We start from the raw sequence: 21896 nt of genomic DNA on the forward strand, positions 1-21896 counted from the left end.
GAATTTGAATCATATAATTTTATTTTTACTATAAACATGGGCGTCAACAATCTATAAGGAATAAAATTTTCCACATTATAATTGTTACAGTAGAATCTGTCTCAATGTAAATCTAGTCTATCAGTATTAGAAATTAAGTTACTTAAAAAATTTAATTAAAAGATATTTGTTTTACAATAAGGTAAGCAATTTTTTTTAATTAAAATGTTTTACAGAAATTAAAACAATATTTTTTTGTTAAATAATTTATTTACAAGGAAATTATAAAAATACATTGTGATTATCAATTTTTACTTGTATTAGGTTCGGATTCCTGATTATTCTTGCGTTTAGTTTGTTCTATTCTATGTCTCTCTAAGAAATTTCTAAATGACTCTTCATTTTTCTCCTTTTCATCTTCATTTTCTTCGAAATTGTTTTCTGTTCCTTCTTCGTCTTCGCTTGATTCATTGTATGCGTGTCTCAAATAGATTTCCGAAGTATCGTGATCATTATTAACCATTGTTACAAAAGGTACAGCTTCTCCCATTGCCTTTTTACTAGCCTTTTCTAATTGTTCTTTTTTTGCCTTTTTTTGTTGAGCTTCTCTCTCCATTTTAAATTTTTCCCAATCTTTTTTGTAACTCCTTTAAAAATAAAACAATTTAATAAATATCACAAATAATAAGTATAATTTATGTAGATTGACGCGTTGCTCTGTATAAAAGCAATTTTTGCACGTGTTGTTGATGGTTCCTAAGTTCGAATCTGTCATCCTGTAGGTTTGTTCATAATATTTAATTTTTCAATAATCTTATAAAAACTGAGGCATACATAAGGTTCGCATCGCATGCTCCAATATGCTCCAACATACTCTTACTATAGATCCTACACTCAACAAGTGCGTTGGTGCAAGTAAGTGCTGTAGTAGAAGCATGTTGTAGCATGCAACGCAAACGAACTTTATGTATGCCTTAGTTTTTATAACAGGATTATTGGAAAATTGAATGTCATGAGCACAGACTTCTATATAGAAGTTTGTGCTGGAATGGAGAGTGAAGGAGTATAAAGGAGATGACAATATGTTTTACTCATAAGATATATATATATATATATATATATATATAGTGTGTGTGTGTGTGTGTGTGTGCGCGCGCGCGTATGCGTGGTGTATGTGTGTGTGTGTATACGCATAAATAATTAATGTGCTGCACCATTACTATGTAACAATTTGCATATTTTTAAAATGACAGTTCATACGTTTCATATTCCTTTACGGCAGCTTCGATCAGCTCCAGAAATTCATCAATTCCGGCACCCGTTTTCGCAGAAACGCCACAACATTGCAAATGACTATAAAACTCATCTAGTGCAAGTGCCATACTCCGTGTAAGATTATTAATATAACCACTTTCTTTGTCGAGTGCTTCTTGAAAGACATCGAAATTATGCATCCAGTCAATTGCATAACTATGTTCAACGATATCAATCTAAAACATATTAATAATGCATTATTGAAGTGATCGAAACTGTTGAAACATACTTGCATTAAATAGTTAGAAAAAGATTTAATTACCTTATTCATAACTACAATAAAAGGTAACTTAGTTTTATAAAGTATAGAACAAGCGTATAACATATTGGACATGAATGTAACAGGATTAACGCTTCTCACAGTGTCTACCACATATACAATAATAGTTGGAAATTCAGATGCTAATGCTTCTGTTATAATCGAACCACTAGCTGACCATGTAAACACCTCAATTTGTCCTGGTGTGTCAAAAATCACATAATTGTGCTCTTTATTAGCTTTGTTAATAAGTTCGATAACCTGATGAAACTTTGTGGTAAAAAGATTTAAACTTGTCACTATACCACCATTTGGGCCCAAGTTATATTGTTTCATCACTTCTTTGTAATTTACAGTGTCCCTTACATCTGAAAAAGAACAATAGCTCTGTTTAAAACAAATAATAATACAATAATAATAATAACGATAATGTTGATCATAATTATATATAAATTATTATTATAAAAAAAATTATAAAAGATAAAAAAATTATAATTAAATTATTATTATAAATAAAATTATTAAAAAATTATAAATAATTAATTATTAATAATTATAAATAATTATTATTAATAATTATAAATAATTATTATTTTATTATTAATTGTTAATTAATTATTAATTATTATTTATTATTAAATAAAATTATAATTAAATTATTATTATAAATTATTTAAGAGCCGATTCTGTCTCTTAAATAATTTATAATAATAATTTAATTAACAGTTGATGTCAGCTTTTTACTACATAATATCTGTGCAACGACATCAACGATTGTTGTTAAGAGTTATAGAATTAATCCCTTAATATAGTATAATTAATAGAGCGCGAGTGTGGCGTAGCAGGCAGCGTACAAGACTGTTTTGCCAGAGATCCCGGGTTCGATCCCAGGCAGAACCGAAAAATTTTTCTCGTATACTCGTAGCTCCTCTCGGTAGGCAATGGCAAACCACCGAGAGTATCCTTGCCAAGTACACTTCTCTAAACAAAAATCGTCGTTCGGAATCGACGTTAAACTGTAGGTCCCTTAACACTGTACAATCACTGCGTGCGCACCACGGTCATATGAGAGAAGTCACCACATTCGGTTATAAGCAATAGGACTGAGGAGAGAATTAATTAATATTACTCAGTCATGCTAAATGTAAGCTTTATACCTATATTAGCAGGAAATATAACTTCTCTGCATGCAGGATCTAAATTAACGACGTATGGCTTTCCTTTATTATACAATCTAGAAACAAGTCTAGAAACAAATGATGTTTTTCCAGCACCAGCCATTCCAAGTACAATGATACATGGTATCTTCCTTTCGTCTGTAGATTTGTCTTGCATTGCAGATGCAGTGTCCGAAACATTATTTGTCGTTTCTATAGTGTCAGAGTTACTTTTGATATCTTCCATTTTGAAATCTGTAAATCATATTATTTCACTTTTACTGTAAACCAAAAATTTATTATATTATAACAATAAGTAAAATATTTTTTTTTCCTACTTAGACTCAATAGTTGTCTAGATAGGAGATGTCCCAATTATATATGTATACAGTGAGAGCAAAAAGTATTGTTACAAGGAAATTTGTTATAAAAAAAGCCTTATTTGTAGAAAATAAACATTAAAATTAACAATTTTATGTAATAAATACATTCAGTTCTGATATAAACAAACGAGCTTAGCATTCCAGATTTTAGAAGCTAAATTTCTTGTCTATACGAATATTTTTTGAGCATTCAAAATACAATTTTTAATTTTCGCTTATTTTTCGGATGATATATTTTGTACAATTAATATACATCATTTTAGTATATATAATTTTAAGAAACATACAGTCTATTTTATTCTTTATGAATAAATTAATTATCCAACAAGAAACGATCGTTAATTAAACGTCGAATCGACGTCAAATTGGTGTTAAAATCATCAAATTTATATCGATTTAACATCGATTCGATGACTCATTTTTCGCTGGATAATATTTACTTTTTAAAAATAAAATTTGTTTAAAAAATATTTTCTATGAATACTTTTTGTGCTCACTGTATATATACACACACACACACACACACACATATATATATATATATATATATATACATATATATATATATATATGTGTATGTATGTATGTATAAAGAATTAACGGTAATTATTTAGAATAACTCCCCCCCCCCCCCAAATCTTAATAAAAATACACTTCGACATGAGGAAGTGTGAAAAACTTAGGGGTAGGCAAAAGGAGAAAAGTTAAGGAAGATACACGGGAAAAAGAGAATTCGAAGACAAATAAAAGGGGAGGAAATATTATGTTTTGGAACATTACGGGTGTAAGTAATAAAGATAAAGATTTTTGGAACTATGTAGGCAAGTTTGATTTCGTAAGCTTATGTGAAACATAGCTGAAAGAAAATGAAGGGAAAAAAGTTGAGGGGAGGTTACTTAGTTCACAAAAATGGGAATATACAATATATTGTATTTATATGCACATAGGGAAAAAAAAGAGGCACGGTTATAGGGAAATTTATAGTATGCGTAAATAAAAACTGGGCAAAAGAATCGAACTTGATATATAAAAATAAGGAAGGAGTGGTAATGGTTGACTATAGATATAGGGCAAAAGAAGGTTGTAATAATATCAGTATATAATAGGGGGAGCTGGAAAAATTTAGAAGAAAAGTTAGAAAGAATTCTAGGGGACATGGAAAATGAGGAAATAGTAATAGGTGGGGATTTTAATGTAAGAGCAGGCGAACTAGGTAATGTGGAGTGAGAAGAAGAAGAAATAGAAAGGAAAAGTAAAGACAAAGTGATAGGTAACGGAGGAAAAGAATTAGTAGAGTGAGTACAGAAAAAAGGATGATATATTTTAAACGGACGAAAGGATATTGGGATGGGGAGTATACTTATATAGGTTATAGTTATAGGAGTAGTACGTAATAGTAGTTGATTATGTGATTGCAAATGAAGGTATAAGAGAAAATGTAAGGGAATTTGTGTGTGCGATAGGAGAAGAGGAGAGGCAGAAGACAAAGAAAGAGGGAAAAAAGCAAGGAGTAAAGGAGATAATTGTATGAAATGAATAGACCATAGAAAAGGCAGAAAACTTAGCTGACGAAGCAGACCAAAAGGGAATAACAATAGAGGAAAAATGGCAGAGACTCAAGGAAATTGTACATGAAGCTGATCAAGAGGAAGGTAAAAACCAAAAGATTTGAACTACACAAGGACTAATGGGATAGAAGTTGTACCAGGAAGAAGAGGGAAAGAAAATATATAAGAGATGGAGACTAGGAAAAATAGATAGGAGAGAATACATGAAAGAAAGAAGAAAATGTAAGGAGCTAAAGAAGAAGAAGCAAAAAGAAAAAAGAGAAGAAGAGATGTTTGAAGAGGGAGGCAGATGTATGGAAATTTATAAACAAAAAAAGAGGCAAGAGGATATGGAGAGATAATAACATTGAGACAGAGGAATGGAGGCATTTTATGAATCTTCTAAGCGGTACTGAGATAGATGCACAGGAAAAGGAGAAAATGGAGGCAAGAGATAGAGAAGAAGGACAAAAGGTGGAGGAGTTGAAGAGATTAGGGGGGGGGGGCTAAAGAAGATGAAGAACAAGAAGGCCATGGATATAGATGGAATCCTGATGGAAGAGGAAATATGCGGAAGATATGTTATGGAAGGACATGATGGAATTATTGGGACAAGTTTGAAGAAAAGGAGAGATACTTGAAGATTGGAAGCAAAGTATTATTGTGCCATTATATAAGAGGGGAGACACAGAATCAGTAGGAAATTATAGAGGGATATCGTTATTGTGTACAAATTAATATACGGAGATCATAAGAATTAAATTAGAAGAAGAGGTAGGGAAGAAAAACATAATCCCGGAGACGCAAACAAGATTCAGAAAAGGTAGGTCAATGATGGATAACATACTGAATAATCTGATTCAAAAGAGCAAGCAGACAGAAGGTAGGGAGAGAAAAATATATGCTCTCTTTGCGGATTTGCAGCTTTCGACAGAGTAGATAGAGGTACTATGGGAGTTATTAAGGAGATATGAAATCAAGGAGCAGCTGATAAGGAGATTGAAGTATATGAAGATACAGAGGTTACAGTCAGAGGTTTGATAGAGAAGTTCCAAATAAGAAGAGGAATTAGGTAGAGTTGTGTCCTAAGTCCACTCCTGTTTAATTTGTATATTACAGACCTTGACAGAAAATTAAAAAATAGAAATAGAAATGGAATTGCGGTAGATAGTATAAGGATATGAAACTTAATCGTATGCAGACGATATAGTGCTGTTAGTGAAAAATAGGGTTACGCTTAGACATGGATACACTAAGGAGATTCTTAAAATGTAGGAAATTAGAACTGTGCGCTGAAAAAACAAAGATAGTAGTATTTAATAAACATGAGAAGGAAAAAAAGGAACAATGGAAATGGGAGGGTAGAGAGATTGAGGAGGTACAATGTTTTAAGTACTTAGGCTTTACTTTTAATAGAAAAGGTGATTATGAAAATCATATAATAGAAATGAGCAAGAAAGAGAGGGCAGCAACTAAAAAGGTATGGGATTTAGGGGAAAGACTATGCAGAAACGATTTTATAAAGAGTACTGTTTGAATACCTAGTACAAAGTGTTATGGAGTATGGAATAGAGATCTAGAGATGGAAAGAAAGAGGAAGTCTGGAGAAAATTATGTTAGATTATGTGAGATGGATATTCAACATAGAGTTTTGAGATATATATTAACGAGATATGTGATAACGAGGGAATTAGCTATGGACAATTAAGGATAAGGATTAAGGTTGGGGAATAAGAATTAGAGAGGCGATTAAAGAAAAGGAAGGAGGCCTACTTTGGTGTTGTTGGAAAGAGAAAGAAGATAAATGGAAGGATATATATGGTAAAGAAAGAGAAAGGTTTTACAATAGAAATGGAGTATAAATACTAGGGAATTAGGGGACAATGGGAACGAAGGAAAGTTAGAGAAAGAAATAATAAGGAGAGAAAGGGATGGGCAAAAACAATGGGAAGATAGTAGGATGAGGACTGCGAGATATAATGAAAGGTACAAAGTTTGATGCAAAGAATAGATGTCTTAATTATTAGGATGAGAGTGGGCAAAGGCGTGCGAGGCTTAGATATGGGAATATGGAAGAAGGAGATAAATATTGGCTAGATAAGGAATACAGGAAATGCGTATTTTGCAGAATAGGGATAGATTGTATGGAACACTATGTAGAGAAATGTACAAAAATATGCAGTTTATTTAGGGAGCTAGTTTATCTAGGAAAGGATAAGGAAGAAATATGGAAAAAACTTTGAAGCGAAGAATTAGATTCAGTTAAATGTAAAGTTTTAGATAAATTAGAAAGAAAAAGGAAAAAAAAGGGAAAAGGAAAACGGAGGAAAAGATAACTAACGTAAAGGATGTAAAGGATGTAATATATTTAGGTAGGAGAACAAGTTTGCATCTAGAAGTGTGTGAGGCACGATTAGAAATGCTGTGATATGATATATGATATTAGGAATATATATTGTACTGCGACATATCTATGTATAGTTGTAGCTATAAGTCGTGCTATTGTATTATATTATGTAGTATAGTATATGCAATGGTGTGATATGTAAATAATAAATATTATAGAGGAACATATATTGTGATATTCAAAGAAATGAGAATAAGAATATTAAGAAAATCTTTTTTTGTTTTTAGAGTTAGGTACTAACAATGTGGAAGGATATGTGTGGATAAGGAATTTATGTAAACCAAGTCTCCTTCTTGGCTATGTAAATGCTGAAGTGTAATAAATTCTATTTTATTCATTTATTCGATCTGTTTTCACTCAAAACGAAAGATCTGGCGGCGGCCTCGTAAATCGAATTATTAACTATTAAAGTTGGAGATTTTAGAGGTTAAGATATCTGTGAATTCACTGTTTTAAAAACACATTTACTGCTTTAAGCACACAAATTCTTTGCATTAGCAGTGAATTTGTGTAATTAATGCAGAACATAAACCTAGAGCTGTATCAAATCGGGATAGATATCTTAACCTCTCTCTAAAGTCTCCAACTTAACTCGATTCAAAGTTTGAAATGAAAGTTCGAAAAGTTTTCGAGTGAAAACACGTCGAATAAGTGTAATTTTTATAAAGATTTGAGGTGGGAGCGAGAGTTATTCTAAATAATTATCGAATTAACTATGTAATGAACAGTATAGTAGCTATTCTAAAGAATTATCCAATCAATAATATTCTAGAATATATCTATTCACTCATTTCTTTCATGAATAGTTTTGCAAAATTAATCAAAATAAAAACTTGTTTATTTTCAAGGAAAAATTTATCTTATTATCTTAAATACTTGTCGAAATTAATAATAATTATTACATAGTCTTTTATGTACGCTGCATTTTTATCCGATGTGTTTGAAGACGATCCTTCTGCTCTTAAAACTTGGGCACTAATGGAGTCCACATCCACAGTATAAGTACATATATATACTGTGGTTCGGCGAGTCACCTAACGTTACGACCATGAATTACGAAGTAAAAAGAATAATGCCTACGGCACACCAGCGCGATGTTCGTCGCGCGCGACACGTGATATCCAATGAGTGTACAGCTTTACCGATGTTTTTATTTTAAAGGTATACTTTCATTGGATATCGCGTGTCGCGCGTGACGAACATCGCGCTGGTATGCTGGAACTATAAAGGTCCCATTAAGCCGATTCTACATTAGTTGCAAGCCGATCGCAAGTTTAGTTGCGACAGCCAATATGATTTCAGAATGCAAGTTTCAGATTGACTGTCGCAACAAACTTGCGATCGGCTTGCAACTAATGTAGAACCGACTTTACATGCAAGCATCGAGCGTCGAGCATCTGCGCAAAAGTTTGAATCTCCAAACTCCTGCGCAATAATAGAAGCTTTGCAGCAGAGGCACAAATCGACAAGAATCATTCCGTCTTTGTTTTTTACTGGTTATTGAACAAAGATAGAATGACTCTTGTGTCAATTTGTGTCTCTTGCTGTAACGTTCCCAATCTTCTGAACAGCTTCTTAACGCAAAATGATTAATTATGAGAGATTATGTTCTGATATACATTACTGTTTTAACATATAATGCTGAAAACCTGTATTTATTTATAATATATTATATAATGTAAACTATAAAATTCCACTATTAGTGTATCATGTATACCCCCTAGAATCCTATAATCAGAGTTTGGCGAATGTGGACCAAAAATGGCGGATAGAAAGAGATAACAGATATTGCATTCTCGTATGAACGTACACGCAAAGAGTGTTAAAATACGTAACAGGCAATATGCAATACAATATGACGAAAGTATCTGAAAAAACCAATCGAGATGATCAATTGGCCGAATTGTGCAATTGTAATTTGTTAATTTTTTCTTTGTCCGAAATCTCGAAACAATTTCTAACTTCTTTGACATATCTGTTTTACTCATCTGCTTGTAGCTATCTATCTCTTTCTTTTCTTCGTACTTATTTTTCGACAATGTACAAAGCTATCCAAAGAATATCTATAAGAATGTCGAGTGAATCAAGATGGAGAATCAGAAGTTATGCCCGCTTTCGCCAAACTCTGATTATAGGATCTTTAGTATATTCAAAATTTTCACAAACTGAAAAATGATCACTTTTCTACATTAATACTCATAATCCGTGCGCGATTAATGACACGATTAAACCTTACGTCTATTTACAATTAAATTTGACGTAAAGATAAAATAATCTGAATTTTCGAAAATTTAAAAAAGTAACCGAGAGAAAGAATCGAAGTTCTTGGATGTACATTAAATTCAATTTTAGTTAAATTATTAAACATATTACTGCTTATGTTCTGACGCTTGACGCTGCCATATAAAAGCACCTTAGGACCATTCCACACAATTGCATAGCCGCATAATTATATGCATAAAGAAAATTATCCAATCATATTTCTGTCATAAATATTGGGTCATCTAAAAAGTATCCGCGGTTTTTTGTCACTAGATGGTGTTGACTATCAACACCACCTAGTGACAAAAAACCGCGGACACTTTTTAGATGACCCAATATAAACATAAAATACGATTGGATGATTTTTTTTATGCGGCTATGCAAGTTGTGTGGAGTGGCCCTTAAGGCCATATTTCATTTGTACGTTTTTGTCATGCGATAAATTTTTCAAGCGTGTGATGTAAAAATACATCATAAAAACGAAACATGGTTATATATTGGGTCATCTAAAAAGTATCCGCGGTTTTTTGTCACTAGATGTGTGTTGATGGTCATATATCTAGTGACAAAGTACCGCGGATACTTTTTAGATGACCCAATATTATTGGCAGTAATAATTTCTTGTTCTAAGTCTTGTAGAACTATGTTCGCTAATATAGGAGACAAAGGAGAATCCATTGGCATGCCAAAAATCTGTCTAAATATTTTTTTATCAAATTTAAAAAAGTAGAGTTAATTATAATCATAATTGCTTTAATAAACTCATGTACAGGAATCGAAGTCTTATTTTCAATCAAGTTTCATACGTTCAATGCTTTTTAATACTAAATCGGTCGAAATATTTGTGTACATGGAGACCACGTCGAATGATATAATACTAAAATTTTTATCGATTACCTTTCCATTGAGTTTATTTACCAAATCAAAACTGTTTTTTACATAATTAAAATTCTTTTTATTACTATTGTCTATAATTTCTTTTAAGAAGGTCGCCAGTGGATAAAAATCTGAGGATTTCTCTGTGGCCTAGTTTCCACCGAGGGTTTAATCCGGATCAGAATGTAAGAACCAACTAACTACAGTCGAGCATTCCTCTGTAGTTCGACTGTAACAGGAGAATACTCGAATGTAGTTGGTTGATTCTTATATTCTGATCCGGATTAAACCCTCGGTAGAAACTAGGCCTGTGATGTACACATTTGTTGTACAACAAAAACGCACAAATGAAATAGTACCCTAAAACCAAACTCGAAGACCCGAACCAACATCCTAAAAATGAACTCGAAACCATAGATACATTAAGTCGGTTTTACATTAGTTACAAATCGATCTCAAGTTTGTTGCGACAGCCAATATGAAGCGTTAATTTCAAAATGCAAGCTTCAGATTGGCTGTCGCAACAAATTTGTGATTAATTTGCAACTAATGTAGAACCGGCTTTATCAGTGATCCAAGTGCTCTTTGGAGCATGCGACGCGAACAAAAATCTCGTGTTTCGAACCCATTTTTTTCGAGATCGGCCGCTTGAGTTTGATCTCCTTCTTTTTATTCCGTACCTTCCACCATAGTCTGTGCTTCCTGCTTAACCGGGAAATGTGTAGATCTGTGATGTGAAATGATTTGAAAGCACATGGAAAAATAAAAGGTTGTATTTATAAATATAACATTTATGATGTATGTATTAATAATTGGATAAAGTATACTTGATTATAGTTGAAAGAAATAAAGTATCTGTTGCATTAACGAAATAATAAATAATTTTTTTAATACTTCTTAAATATAAAATGATGAGGTTATAAAGATGTTAATCATATTCTATTTTTCACTCATGTGTTGAGTTATATATTTTAAACTCACAATCTATTTTTTCAGATTATTCGAGTCAATCGTAAAAGTTTATTTATCAAAATGAAGGTGAAGAAGGTAAGTAAAAAGCCTCTTAACTCGAGAAAAGATAAACAATCAGTGGTTGTTAAGAGAAAGAAAGAAAATTTGAGTAAGTTGACTACAGAAGAGTTCTTTAAACAAAATTTTGAAACAGATAGCAATATATCTGATGATAGTGAAGAAGATAAAAACATAGGTATGATTTAAAACATTTGGATTTCTTTCATATATTAAATTATATATTTCATTTTTATTATCTTTTTACATAGGTAATGAAAATAATGAACAGATAGATAGTGACAACAGTGAAGATAACTTAGATCCAACCGAGCATAAAAAATCATTAATAAAACTGAAAGACACTGATCCCGAGTTTTATAAATATCTGAAAGAAAATGACAAAAATCTTCTGGACTTTAAAGTATCAGATGATGAAGATGACGATAATTCTTCAATGAACAGTAATAGACATATTCCCAATGAAAATTTAGTGGTAAATATTCTTTTTATAAATAATTTTAATTATTTTTTTATATTTATTTTCAAGCAATATTATTTATAGGTTGCTAGTGATGATAGCGATTTTCAGCCGGAAGAAACTGAAGGTGACTCTAAAAAGAAAATCACTAAACAGCTATTGAAGAATTGGCAACAAGAAATACAAACGGATAAGTAAGTTATTACTGAATTATTTTTTGTTGAATTAATAACAAAATAATAACTGCATTATGTTTAATTTGTAGATCGATAACCACTATTAAATGTGCTGTAGAAGCCTTTCATGCAGCTTTGGATAGTGTTGCTGTACTACCTGATAAGACTACAGAATATAAAGTAGAAGGAAGTGCTAGTAAGTTTCAACTTCCATTATTAAACTGTTTACTATTTTTTAATTAATCTATTAAAATTTGATAAATTTTTAGTATTCAATGGTGTAATACAACTATGTATAATGTATCTACCCGATGCATTTAAACGTTTTTTGAAGCTGGATCAAGAATCACAAGAAGCACATAAATCTAAAAGATTTAGAAAAATACGATGTATCTTAAAATTATACTTGTCTGATTTAATCAAAGTATGTATCTGTTAAATATTTAATTATTTTATTTAATTTAAACACATAACACTAATATATTATTTTCACAGTTATTACAAAGTGTAGCGTCACCCAGTATTCTTACAGTACTTCTAAAGCATCTACGCCAAATGTTGCTTTATACTCGCTCGTTTTCATCTTTAACTAAACCATTGTTAAGGATTTTGATAAAGTTTTGGTCATCTGCAGAAGAAACTGTTCGAGTTACAGCTTTCTTAAATATACTACATATTGCAACACATACAATTAACAAAGAATCTGTAATAGAGAAATTATTAAAAGTGAGATCCATATGTTATGATAAAAAGAATATTTATGGACTGTTTATATCACAGTTGTATTATTAAAAAATTTTCTCTTTTAGACCATGTATGTGAAATATGTTCAGAATACAAAATTTGTTTCACCTAACACATTACCAGGAATAAATTTTATGAAACATTCTTTAGTTGAAATTTATCTACTTGATCATGATGTTTCATACAATCATGCCTTTCTATATATCAGGCAATTAGCGATTAATTTAAGAAATGCCATTACATTAAAGAAACAGGTAATTTTCTTGAGGCTTCCGTGGGTGCTTTCTATATAAAGATTGTGTTTCGTAGGTTTTCTCCGTATTCAGATCCATACTTGGAATGCCAAAGATTCGTGAACCTTGTAATCCACTTGATAGTATCAGGCTGCTTCTCGCCTTTATGAAAAATGGAACCGAACACGGAGAAAACACATAATCTTTATATAGAAATAGATAATTTTTGAAAAGATTATTTATATCTATTCCAGGGTTAAAATTTTTTTTCCAGGAAAACTTTCAAGCTGTATATAATTGGCAGTATATAAATTCTTTGCGTTTCTGGACAGAATTGATAATTAAATCAAAAGAGAAATCGATGTTACGATCACTGTTATATCCATTAGTTCAGGTATTAGTTAATTTATGTCTATTTCTATCAATGTAGATTAATGTTAATTATTTATTTTTTAACCTTTTCTAATTTTTAGAACTAGAAAAAGATAAAAAGTAAAAGTTAAAATTAAAATTCTACATAGGTAAAAACAGACATTAGACAAGCAAATTATGTATATATATATATATATACGAGAGCAAGGTGAAAAGTTCTCGGCCTAGAAATTGAAAAAATAAGTTTTTTACTTTAAAAATACATTTATTTGTAGCAGTACCATCTATGGGTTAGGCCGAGAACTTTTCACCTTGCCCTCGTATATATATATATATATATATATATATATATATATATATATATATATATATATATATATAAAATAAAAATATAAAGTGTCAAAGGTTTGTGGATTATCGTCGAATCGTGATCCATTGCTAATACAATTATGACAGTGCGATAACCGGCCAACCTTTTGGCATCTCCGTGAAAACTTAAAAAATATTAAAAATTATAAAAATTACGTTAAATTTTATTTATTAATAGATTATTGTTGGAACAATAAAAGTAATTCCAACGGCACAATACTATCCATTGCGATTTCACTGCATAGAAATGTTAATAACTATTTCTAAGAAAACAGGAACATTTATACCTATTTTACCATTTCTTCTCGAGGTATCAATCATTTTTTATTCTTAAACATTTGTAATTTTAGAATATGCAAATATTTTATGTCAAATTTTTCTGTTTAGATACTGGATTCTTACGATTTTAATAAAAGGCATAAAGCAGTTACAATGAAACCTATACCACTTATTTGCATATTAAGAATGTCAAAATCGCAATTGGTAGAGAATGGTTTCAAGGATAGTATTATTGAAACCGTTTACCGATTTATATTAGAAAATGCAGCAAACGATAGTTATAAAATATATTTTCCGGATGTATACATACCTTGTATAATACAGGTATTTAAAAAAAAATTAATATGGAAACTATTGATTTTTATTAGATTTATCATAAATAAATTGATGTATTTTCGCAGTTAAAAGCATTTCTGAAGAAATGTCATGTAGCAGCTTATTGCAAGAAGATAAAACAGCTTCTAAATATGATTGAGGAAAATAGAAAATGTATTGAAGCTGAGCGTATTAAAATAACGATAGATTTGAAGAATACGGCAGAGATCACAAATTGGGAAAATAGAATGAAAACAGATGGCACAGAAATATCCAAATTCTATACTTCTTGGATTGAAATTCATAAATCTCAGATGCTTAAACTTCTTACGAAGAACGAAGAAGTACTCAATGTACCGGTAAAAACATCGAAGAAGCAGAAACTGGACGAGCAAAATGCAGAGGATAGTGAAGAGAGCGAGTTTGAGCTTCGGTTGAAAGATACGGAATCCGAAATAGAAACGAAAAAGTCATTAAATAAGACGAAAAAGCGTAAGAAAAACAAAAAACAGAAGATAGCCAGCAATATCGAGGATGAAAATTTGCCGAGAGAAGATACAGATATTGTACAAGATATAAATATCGATGATTGGGGTTAAGAAGAACAAAATAGAATTAATGATCATATAAGATAAATAATATAATATGTATTTTATATTCTGAAATGCATTACAATAAAAACCCAATAATAAAAAATAGATTAAAATGGATTGAAATTTTTATTTATTCAATTGGATTCGATTAGATTCAACTGGATTTAATTGGAAAAACTATATTTCCTATTCAGAATTTTGAATTGAGCAGTATTCATGATGCACAAAAAGAAAAACTGATGATATTTTTAGATTGAAAGGCAAAAAATGTACTTTATGCCTATACATAAATAAAAATACATTCAAATTGAAAAAGATTAACAAGGATTTATTTTATTCATAAATTCGATTTTATTTCTGAAAATCTAAATCTATTTTAATCTATTTCAATCCATTTTCGTTTACTGGGAAATAAAATAAATCTTTGTCTTATCCTTACATTTGATATACCATAATTACTGAATTAATAATCTATATTCTGTACAAACATTTATTTAATAAAAAAATTATACGAATATATCAAATATATTAAATAAATTTTTAACATTAATAATGTATTAAAAACTTTAATTTCAACAACTAAAAAAAATAAAACATGTTTATGTATAAGAAAAAAATTACTAATATAAAGTAATGTTAATCGCAATAAAAAGTACAAAAAAATGTATGATTAGTATACAAAATATATGAAGTATAAAGTCTATTGCCTAAACATTTCAAAAAAAAAATGAAGTTTAAAATCTATTATCTAAATATTTTAGAGTTGTAGCACTTGGTAAAACAAAATTTTGATAGTAATTTGTAACAAGATTTAAATTGTTTATACAGCGATAGTGCTAAAATTTTTTTATCGATTCTAACTCTTCTTCCCTTTATAAATAATAATAAAATAGTTTCTAACAAGTATTACAAATAAAATGTATTACAAATTTAATAAATATTAATAAATTAATTTAGTTTCGCGGGTTTCCTCCATGTCCAGATCCATTTTTGGAATGTCAACGTTTTGTGAACCTTGCAGAGCGAAGAGCAGCCTGATACTTAAGAATGAATCTGGATACGGAGGAAACCCGCGAAATGCATAATGTTTATATAGAAAGTACCCGTGGAAGTCTCAATATTATCAAATTAATTTAGTTATTTATTTATTTACAATTTGATAATGACGTTGCAATTTTTTATGACAATAACGCTAACTGTTAAGGTTGTGCTAAGATTGGAAAAGTAACTTTGTCATCATTATGCGTTACTTATCCGGGAAAAAAAATGTTCAAATATAATTAACATTTTATATAAATAGTAATTAATAATAAGTTTTATAAAAATATATCTAGTAATTAATAACGAGTAACGTGTAACGTATATTATTTGTCACATAAAAGCCATGGCATAAAAAATTTAAGGCAAATTCTACATTCTGTTTCTTACTGTTTGTCTCTTGTTGACCAAAAAGACAAGAGACAAACAGAGACAAATAGTAAGAAACAGGAAATAAAGAGTACATTGTAGAATTAGCCTAAGGGGCTCCGCACTATAAAAGGAACAAGGAACAGAGAACAGAATAAGAATTTCAACTTATTTTTTCAACTCAGAAATTATGTATTGTGGAATTTCTGATAGGTTGAAATTCTTATTCTCTGTTCTCTGTTCTCTATTCCTTTTATTATGCGGAGCCTCTAAGGCTAAGCAATAGGAAATCAACATGTTGGATTGGTTACTACTTATGTTATAGCCTTATGGATTCTGCTGTGATTGATCAATTCCCTTACTGTTTACGTTTTACTGTTTAAATTTTTTTGAGTGCCATGGCCCAATGATGAAATGTCTTCATGTGATAAAAGTACGAGGGGTATCCAGAAAATAAGTTCCGTTTTTTTTTACAAATAAAGTTTTTATTGAAAAAATCTAAAATTTACATGGATAATACTTGACAACTTCTAGTCTTTTTCTACATAATTCCCGTCAATCTCAATACATTTTGTATATCTGGAAACAAGCTTCGAAATCCCTTCTGCATAGAAACTTCCCGCCAGTTCTTTAGTCCAGTTAATTACAGCTGTCTGAACTTCCTCGTCGCTTTGGAAGCGTTTTCCGGCCAAGGACTCCTTCAGTTTCGTAAAAAGATGGTAGTCCGATGGTGCTAGATCCGGGCTATACGGTGGGTGGGTCAAAACATCCCAACTAAACTGATTCAAAAGTGCAGTTGTTGAAGCAGCGACGTGCGGCCGAGCATTGTCGTGAAGAAGGGACACACCTGCTGTCAACATCCCCCTTCTTTTGTTCTGAATGGCCCGACGCAGCTTTTTCAAAGTTTCACAATAGCGCTCCGCATTTATTGTTGCTCCTTGAGGCAAAAAATCAATCAGCAGAATTCCTTTTTGGTCCCAGAAGAGAGAAACCATGATTTTTTTGACGGACTTGACCACTTTGAACTTCTTTGCAGTTGGAGAATAGGTGTGCTTCCATTGCATTGACTGTCTTTTGTTTTCTGGTGTGTAATGGGCGACCCAGGTCTCGTCTCCAGTGACTATAGATTTAAGGAAGTCATTTCCCTCATCCCTGTAACGGTCCAAAAATTCTTTACCTGCAGTCACTCGTGTGGCCTTGTGTAGAGGAGTCAGTTCTCTGGGAACCCAACGGGCGCAAACCTTGCGAAATTCGAGTTTTTCTGAAACGATCTCATGGATAAGACTTCGGGATATCTCTGGAAAAAGGTTGTGGAGTTCATCTAAAGTTAAACGACAATCATTGCGAATCGCATTTTCAATTTTTGTCGTCAACTCATCCGTGATAAGGGAGGGTCTGTCTCTCCCACTTTCGTCTTCAAGCGAATGTCTTCCTGCCTTAAATTCTCGGACCCATCTCCGCACCATAGATTCACTCATCACACTCTCTCCATATACAGAAACAAGCTGTTTGTGAATATCAACCGATTTAAAATCTTGAGCAAAAAGAAACTGAATGATGCCGCGCAAAACAACTCGAGAAGGAATCGGAATGGAGGTGGCGGGACGCGAAGTGGAGGACTCCATTTTGATAACCTCTCCTGACCGTGTTTCACGAGCTACTGACGCCGAACACCGCTCATTCTATTCGGTAGCTTCCCCTCTTCAATGCTGTGTTGCCAGCTCGCTCATACATCGACCTTACTAAACGTATAATACAAACGGAACTTATTTTCTGGATACCCCTCGTAACATTTTGATATTAATCGAAGACAATTATTGTTTTGGTGTTTGATCTTCTTTTCTGTTACTTATAAAAATTCTAAAAAATTATATGAAAAAATTTGAGAAGAATTTTCATCAGGATTATAATATTTTTTTCAAAATTTTTCACACAATTTTTTAGAATTTTTATATAAATTTCAGAATTTTTCAGAAGTTCTGTACAATATAATGTAGTTTTATATTATATATATGTATATTATATATACAAACTTATATATACAATTTATAATTTGTTTACAACTTATACTTTTTAAAAGAACAAAATTTATATGATTTAAAATTCTTTTTAAATTTTATTTCTTTTTGCACACTTTCATTCTTCTATAATTTCTAATGTTTCTAACGATTTTTTATTGTTCTTCATAAAAGATATCATTTATATGTAGTTGTGGGGAATTCTTAATGCCTCACTAGCGCAGCGAGCGTAGTAAGCTTAAGGATTGTGTTGGTAACGAGTTGCCTAGCAGCGTAAAAAAATAATAAAAAAAGAAATATTATATTAAGAGATCAATAGAGGTGTTCGTCCTGTACGTTCGTATAAAATTGTACTCGTGAAATAAATATTATATTTACAGTTACAAATTAAGTCTCGATTGTAAATTTCTTTATCACATCACACGACAAGCGTGGGCTTGTCAAAAGAACTCTGACTTATCCATTGAGTCAGATTTCCCACATTGGTGACCCCGACGTGATTGTGATACGAAAGGCCATCGTGATACAAAAGGCCGACGAGATTTAAAGGCCGATGTGATCGAGAGGAAGAAGCGATTAACTGGTAACTGTCATTCGAGTAACATCGAGACGAACTTGGTTTCGAACCGAGCAGAAGTGCACATTGCCGACGTCGTAGCCGATAAGGAAGCTCGTCGCCGACGTAGTAGCCGACAAGGAGGCCCATCGCCGACGTCGTAAGCAGCAGCAAGCTCATCGTCGATATTGTGACCTGTCGCAAGGCCCCATCGTTAAGGCCGGGGCCAGTGGAAAATTCTCGCCGTTGGAAACACCGCAGAGACATATCCAACGACAGGCGCTCAGCGTTCCGCCGATGTGGGAACTGCACGAATCAGCCCAGGAGCCGGCGTTCAGGACGTCATCGCCGTCGCCGCCATTGTGATCTGTCAAGGACGACCTCGCCGCCATTGTGACCTGTGAAGGACGACTTCGCCGCATAGCAGTCGGGCAAGTTGTGTATGCAGCGCGTTAGTTTTAAAGCGTGCGTAATCCGGTAAACAGGAAAGTAGATCCTCCGCGCTTTTCTTCACGAGGTCAATTATACGAATGTCAATTAACAATTTCTCCATTATTGACAAATTAACTTTGAGCGATCGAAATTTTTATAGCGCGCGCGTAAGCGATTAATATTTAAGGTCGTTAGGAAGTACTGATTGTTCGCGAACTTCGTCACGTATAGTCATGGCTCCTCCCACCAACGACGAATTGCAGGAGCAAGTGATGCAACTGCAAGCGATGCTTCAGCAGATGCAGGGCAAGGTGGCAGGCAATGTCGCGCGCGTGGATTCATATAGAGTTCCGAAAATTCCGCCGTTCTTAATTAAAGATCCGGTGATATGGTTCATTCAAGTCGAGGCCACTTTCGAGGCCGCTCGAATCACAGAGCAAAAGACTAAGGCGCATCACGTGATTATGTCTCTGGACGCAGAAGCTATCGCGTGCTGCAGAGATCTCATCGCGGAACCCGATATTAATGAACCATATAACAAATTAAAACAGCGTATCATTGAAAATTTTTCAGCGTCAGCAGAAAGTCAACTGCAACAATTAATAAAAGGCCAAGTGCTTACATCAGGGAAACCGTCGCAGATTCTCAGTCGACTTCGTAACTTAAACTCTGACAAACGATGTGACGATGCCGTAATAAAAATTGTGTTCTTTGAACATTTATCACCGCACATTAGAAGCATTCTTGCGACTACCGAAAGTACGGATCTGGATAAATTAGCCAAAATGGCGGATAAAATAGTTGAAACCGTGGGTGATTCTGCGCAGTGTGCCGCCGTATCGTCGTCGGAGTCTAAACCGTCCGACTTAGAAGCCAGGATCGACGGTCTGGCCGCTGATATTGCTACCCTCGCTGCTGAGATCAAGCGATACAGCAGATCTCAGACGAGAGACAAGATAAATAAAAATCGTAAGCGTTCCAAAAGCAGAAACTCTCGTGTCTGCTGGCCGCATCGTACTTTTGGGAAACAAGCGCGAGTCTGTAAGGGAACTGAAAAATTCCCGTGCCCTTGGTCAAAGCCCAAGATTTTAACGGACGAAATGGCGGGGGAATAGAATCGTCTGCCACCGAGGAGACAGGTATGGCGGGCGTCGATTCTTCTGTCCGTCTCCACATCCGAGATCGAGTTACCGGAGAGTTATTCCTTGTAGATACGGGGGCGGAAATTTCGCTGCTTCCCAGCACTTACGCGAAGAACAAAACTCCGACCAATTTCAAACTTTACGCGGCAAACAATACGTGTATAGATACATATGGGGAGTCGTTCCGAACGCTACATTTAGGGATATGCCCGATCACATGGAATTTCTGCGTAGCATCAGTTCCGTACCCGATTATTGGGGCCGACCTGATTGCACATTATGGTCTCCTTCCGGACCTTAAAGGTCGTAGACTCATCGATTCACAAAATAATGTGTACGTGTCGGGCATTGTTAAATCGGTACCACAGCTTGCCATTAGCACAGTCAAACCCAGTACGAAATTCGCGAGTATCTTATCTGAATTTCCGGAGGTCACCGGTTTAGAACAGGTAACTCCGAATTGCAGTAGCGATGTTCGTCATCATATCATTACCACGGGCCCGCCGGTTGCTGAGCGTCCCAGGCGGTTAAGTCCGGAAAAATTAAAAGCGGCAAAGGCTGAATTTCAACGGCTAGTCAAAGCCGGTATTTGCCGTCCGTCCAGTAGTCCATGGGCAAGTCCCATTCACATGGTACCGAAAAAAGACGGATCATGGAGGATCTGCGGCGATTACCGTCGTCTTAACGCAATTACTGTGCCGGATAAATTTCCCGTACCGCATTTGCACGATTGCTCCTCCAATTTGCGTGGGAAAGTCATTTTTTCTAAGCTAGATCTGTATCAGGCATACAATCAAATTCCAGTGGCGCCGGAAGATATTCCGAAAACGGCTGTCATTACGCCTTTCGGGTTGTTCGAATATAAATTCATGACATTCGGTCTTAGAAACGCGAGTCAAACATTTCAGCGTCAAATCTTCCGCGCTCTAGGCGATCTGGAATTTGTGTTTGCATTCATCGACGACATACTCATAGCGTCGACGTCTCTTGAAGAGCACGAAGCTCATTTACGCATAGTGTTACAGCGATTAAAAAATTTTATTTACGACTCAATGTAAATAAATGCGAGTTTGGCAAGCAGGAATTAGAATTCCTCGGATTTACGATTAACAGTGAAGGGTGTAAACCAACACTCGATAAAATTCAGGCTATTCGCGAATTTCCAAGGCCTAACACTATAGTCGAAATGCGTCGTTTTCTTGGGCTTGTCAATTTCTATCGTAAATTACTACATAATGCAGCTATCGTTCAGGCACCATTGAATGAGTACCTTCGCGATTCACGCAAAAATGACAAACGGCCAATCATATGGACGCCGGTGGCTGAAGAAGCGTTCAATGAGTGCAAGGAGAGTCTGGTCAACGCGACTATACTCTCTCACCCCTCCGACGCAGCCGAGACGCGCCTTGTTTGTGACGCGTCAGATTTCGCCATCGGGGCCGCCCTCGAACAACGTTTAGACGATTTTTGGAAACCGCTCGCATTCTTTTCGCGCAAATTAAATTCGGCACAACAGAACTACAGCGCGTACGATCGGGAGCTTACGGCGATCGCCGAGGCAATCAAATATTTTCGATATTTCCTCGA

General features: G+C 33.6%; 3 protein-coding genes across 5 annotated transcripts; 2 read left to right on the forward strand and 1 right to left on the reverse strand.

Annotated features, from left to right (window-relative positions):
* Window positions 1-3: 3 nt before the first annotated feature.
* On the reverse strand, window positions 4-8084 carry LOC105142996 (GPN-loop GTPase 1). The gene is made up of 5 exons (XM_011050953.2): window positions 7949-8084; window positions 2710-2964; window positions 1556-1920; window positions 1240-1469; window positions 4-626 (listed from the first exon to the last, which is right to left on the reverse strand). Exons 2-5 carry the CDS (start codon window positions 2954-2956, stop codon window positions 284-286), a joined length of 1185 nt encoding a protein of 394 aa, XP_011049255.1. The 5' UTR covers window positions 2957-2964; window positions 7949-8084; the 3' UTR covers window positions 4-283.
* A 2637-nt stretch (window positions 8085-10721) lies between these two features.
* LOC105142997 (Nucleolar complex protein 2) lies at window positions 10722-15175 on the forward strand. 3 transcript variants are annotated; one of them, XM_087404437.1, is made up of 13 exons: window positions 10723-10953; window positions 11181-11231; window positions 11350-11391; window positions 11465-11688; window positions 11758-11867; window positions 11939-12045; window positions 12119-12273; window positions 12345-12575; window positions 12659-12847; window positions 13101-13220; window positions 13746-13877; window positions 13955-14170; window positions 14248-15175. In XM_087404437.1, the coding sequence occupies exons 4-13, from the start codon at window positions 11650-11652 to the stop codon at window positions 14758-14760; spliced, it is 1812 nt and encodes a 603-aa protein (XP_087260563.1). In that variant the 5' UTR covers window positions 10723-10953; window positions 11181-11231; window positions 11350-11391; window positions 11465-11649; the 3' UTR covers window positions 14761-15175. The 3 variants fall into 3 exon arrangements, with proteins under 3 accessions (XP_087260562.1, XP_011049256.2, XP_087260563.1); XM_087404436.1 differs by having other exon boundaries at window positions 10722-10982; window positions 11181-11391; XM_011050954.2 differs by having other exon boundaries at window positions 10722-10953; window positions 11181-11391.
* A 4225-nt stretch (window positions 15176-19400) lies between these two features.
* Window positions 19401-20282, forward strand: LOC147910142 (uncharacterized). Its single transcript, XM_087404009.1, has one exon. It carries the CDS (start codon window positions 19401-19403, stop codon window positions 20280-20282), a length of 882 nt encoding a protein of 293 aa, XP_087260135.1.
* Window positions 20283-21896: the final 1614 nt, after the last annotated feature.

The sequence above is a fragment of the Acromyrmex echinatior genome, chromosome 3, assembly GCF_024713525.1.
Source record: "Acromyrmex echinatior isolate Ae372 chromosome 3, ASM2471352v2, whole genome shotgun sequence".
In the NCBI taxonomy this organism is placed as follows: domain Eukaryota; kingdom Metazoa; phylum Arthropoda; class Insecta; order Hymenoptera; family Formicidae; genus Acromyrmex; species Acromyrmex echinatior.

Coding starts and splice junctions, on each gene's coding strand:
- LOC105142996 (XM_011050953.2), bottom strand. CDS start 2,956: ATGGAAGATATCAAAAGTAACTCTGACACTATAGAAACGACAAATAAT. Junction 1,921..2,709: donor TATATTTCCTGCTAATATAG/GTATAAAGCTTA, acceptor GTTCTTTTTCAG/ATGTAAGGGACACTGTAAAT. Junction 1,470..1,555: donor TTATTGTAGTTATGAATAAG/GTAATTAAATCT, acceptor AATATGTTTTAG/ATTGATATCGTTGAACATAG.
- LOC105142997 (XM_087404436.1), top strand. CDS start 11,217: ATGAAGGTGAAGAAGGTAAGTAAAAAGCCTCTTAACTCGAGAAAAGAT. Junction 12,576..12,658: donor TAATAGAGAAATTATTAAAA/GTGAGATCCATA, acceptor TTTCTCTTTTAG/ACCATGTATGTGAAATATGT. Junction 13,878..13,954: donor TTTTACCATTTCTTCTCGAG/GTATCAATCATT, acceptor TTTTCTGTTTAG/ATACTGGATTCTTACGATTT.
- LOC147910142 (XM_087404009.1), top strand. CDS start 19,401: ATGGCTCCTCCCACCAACGACGAATTGCAGGAGCAAGTGATGCAACTG.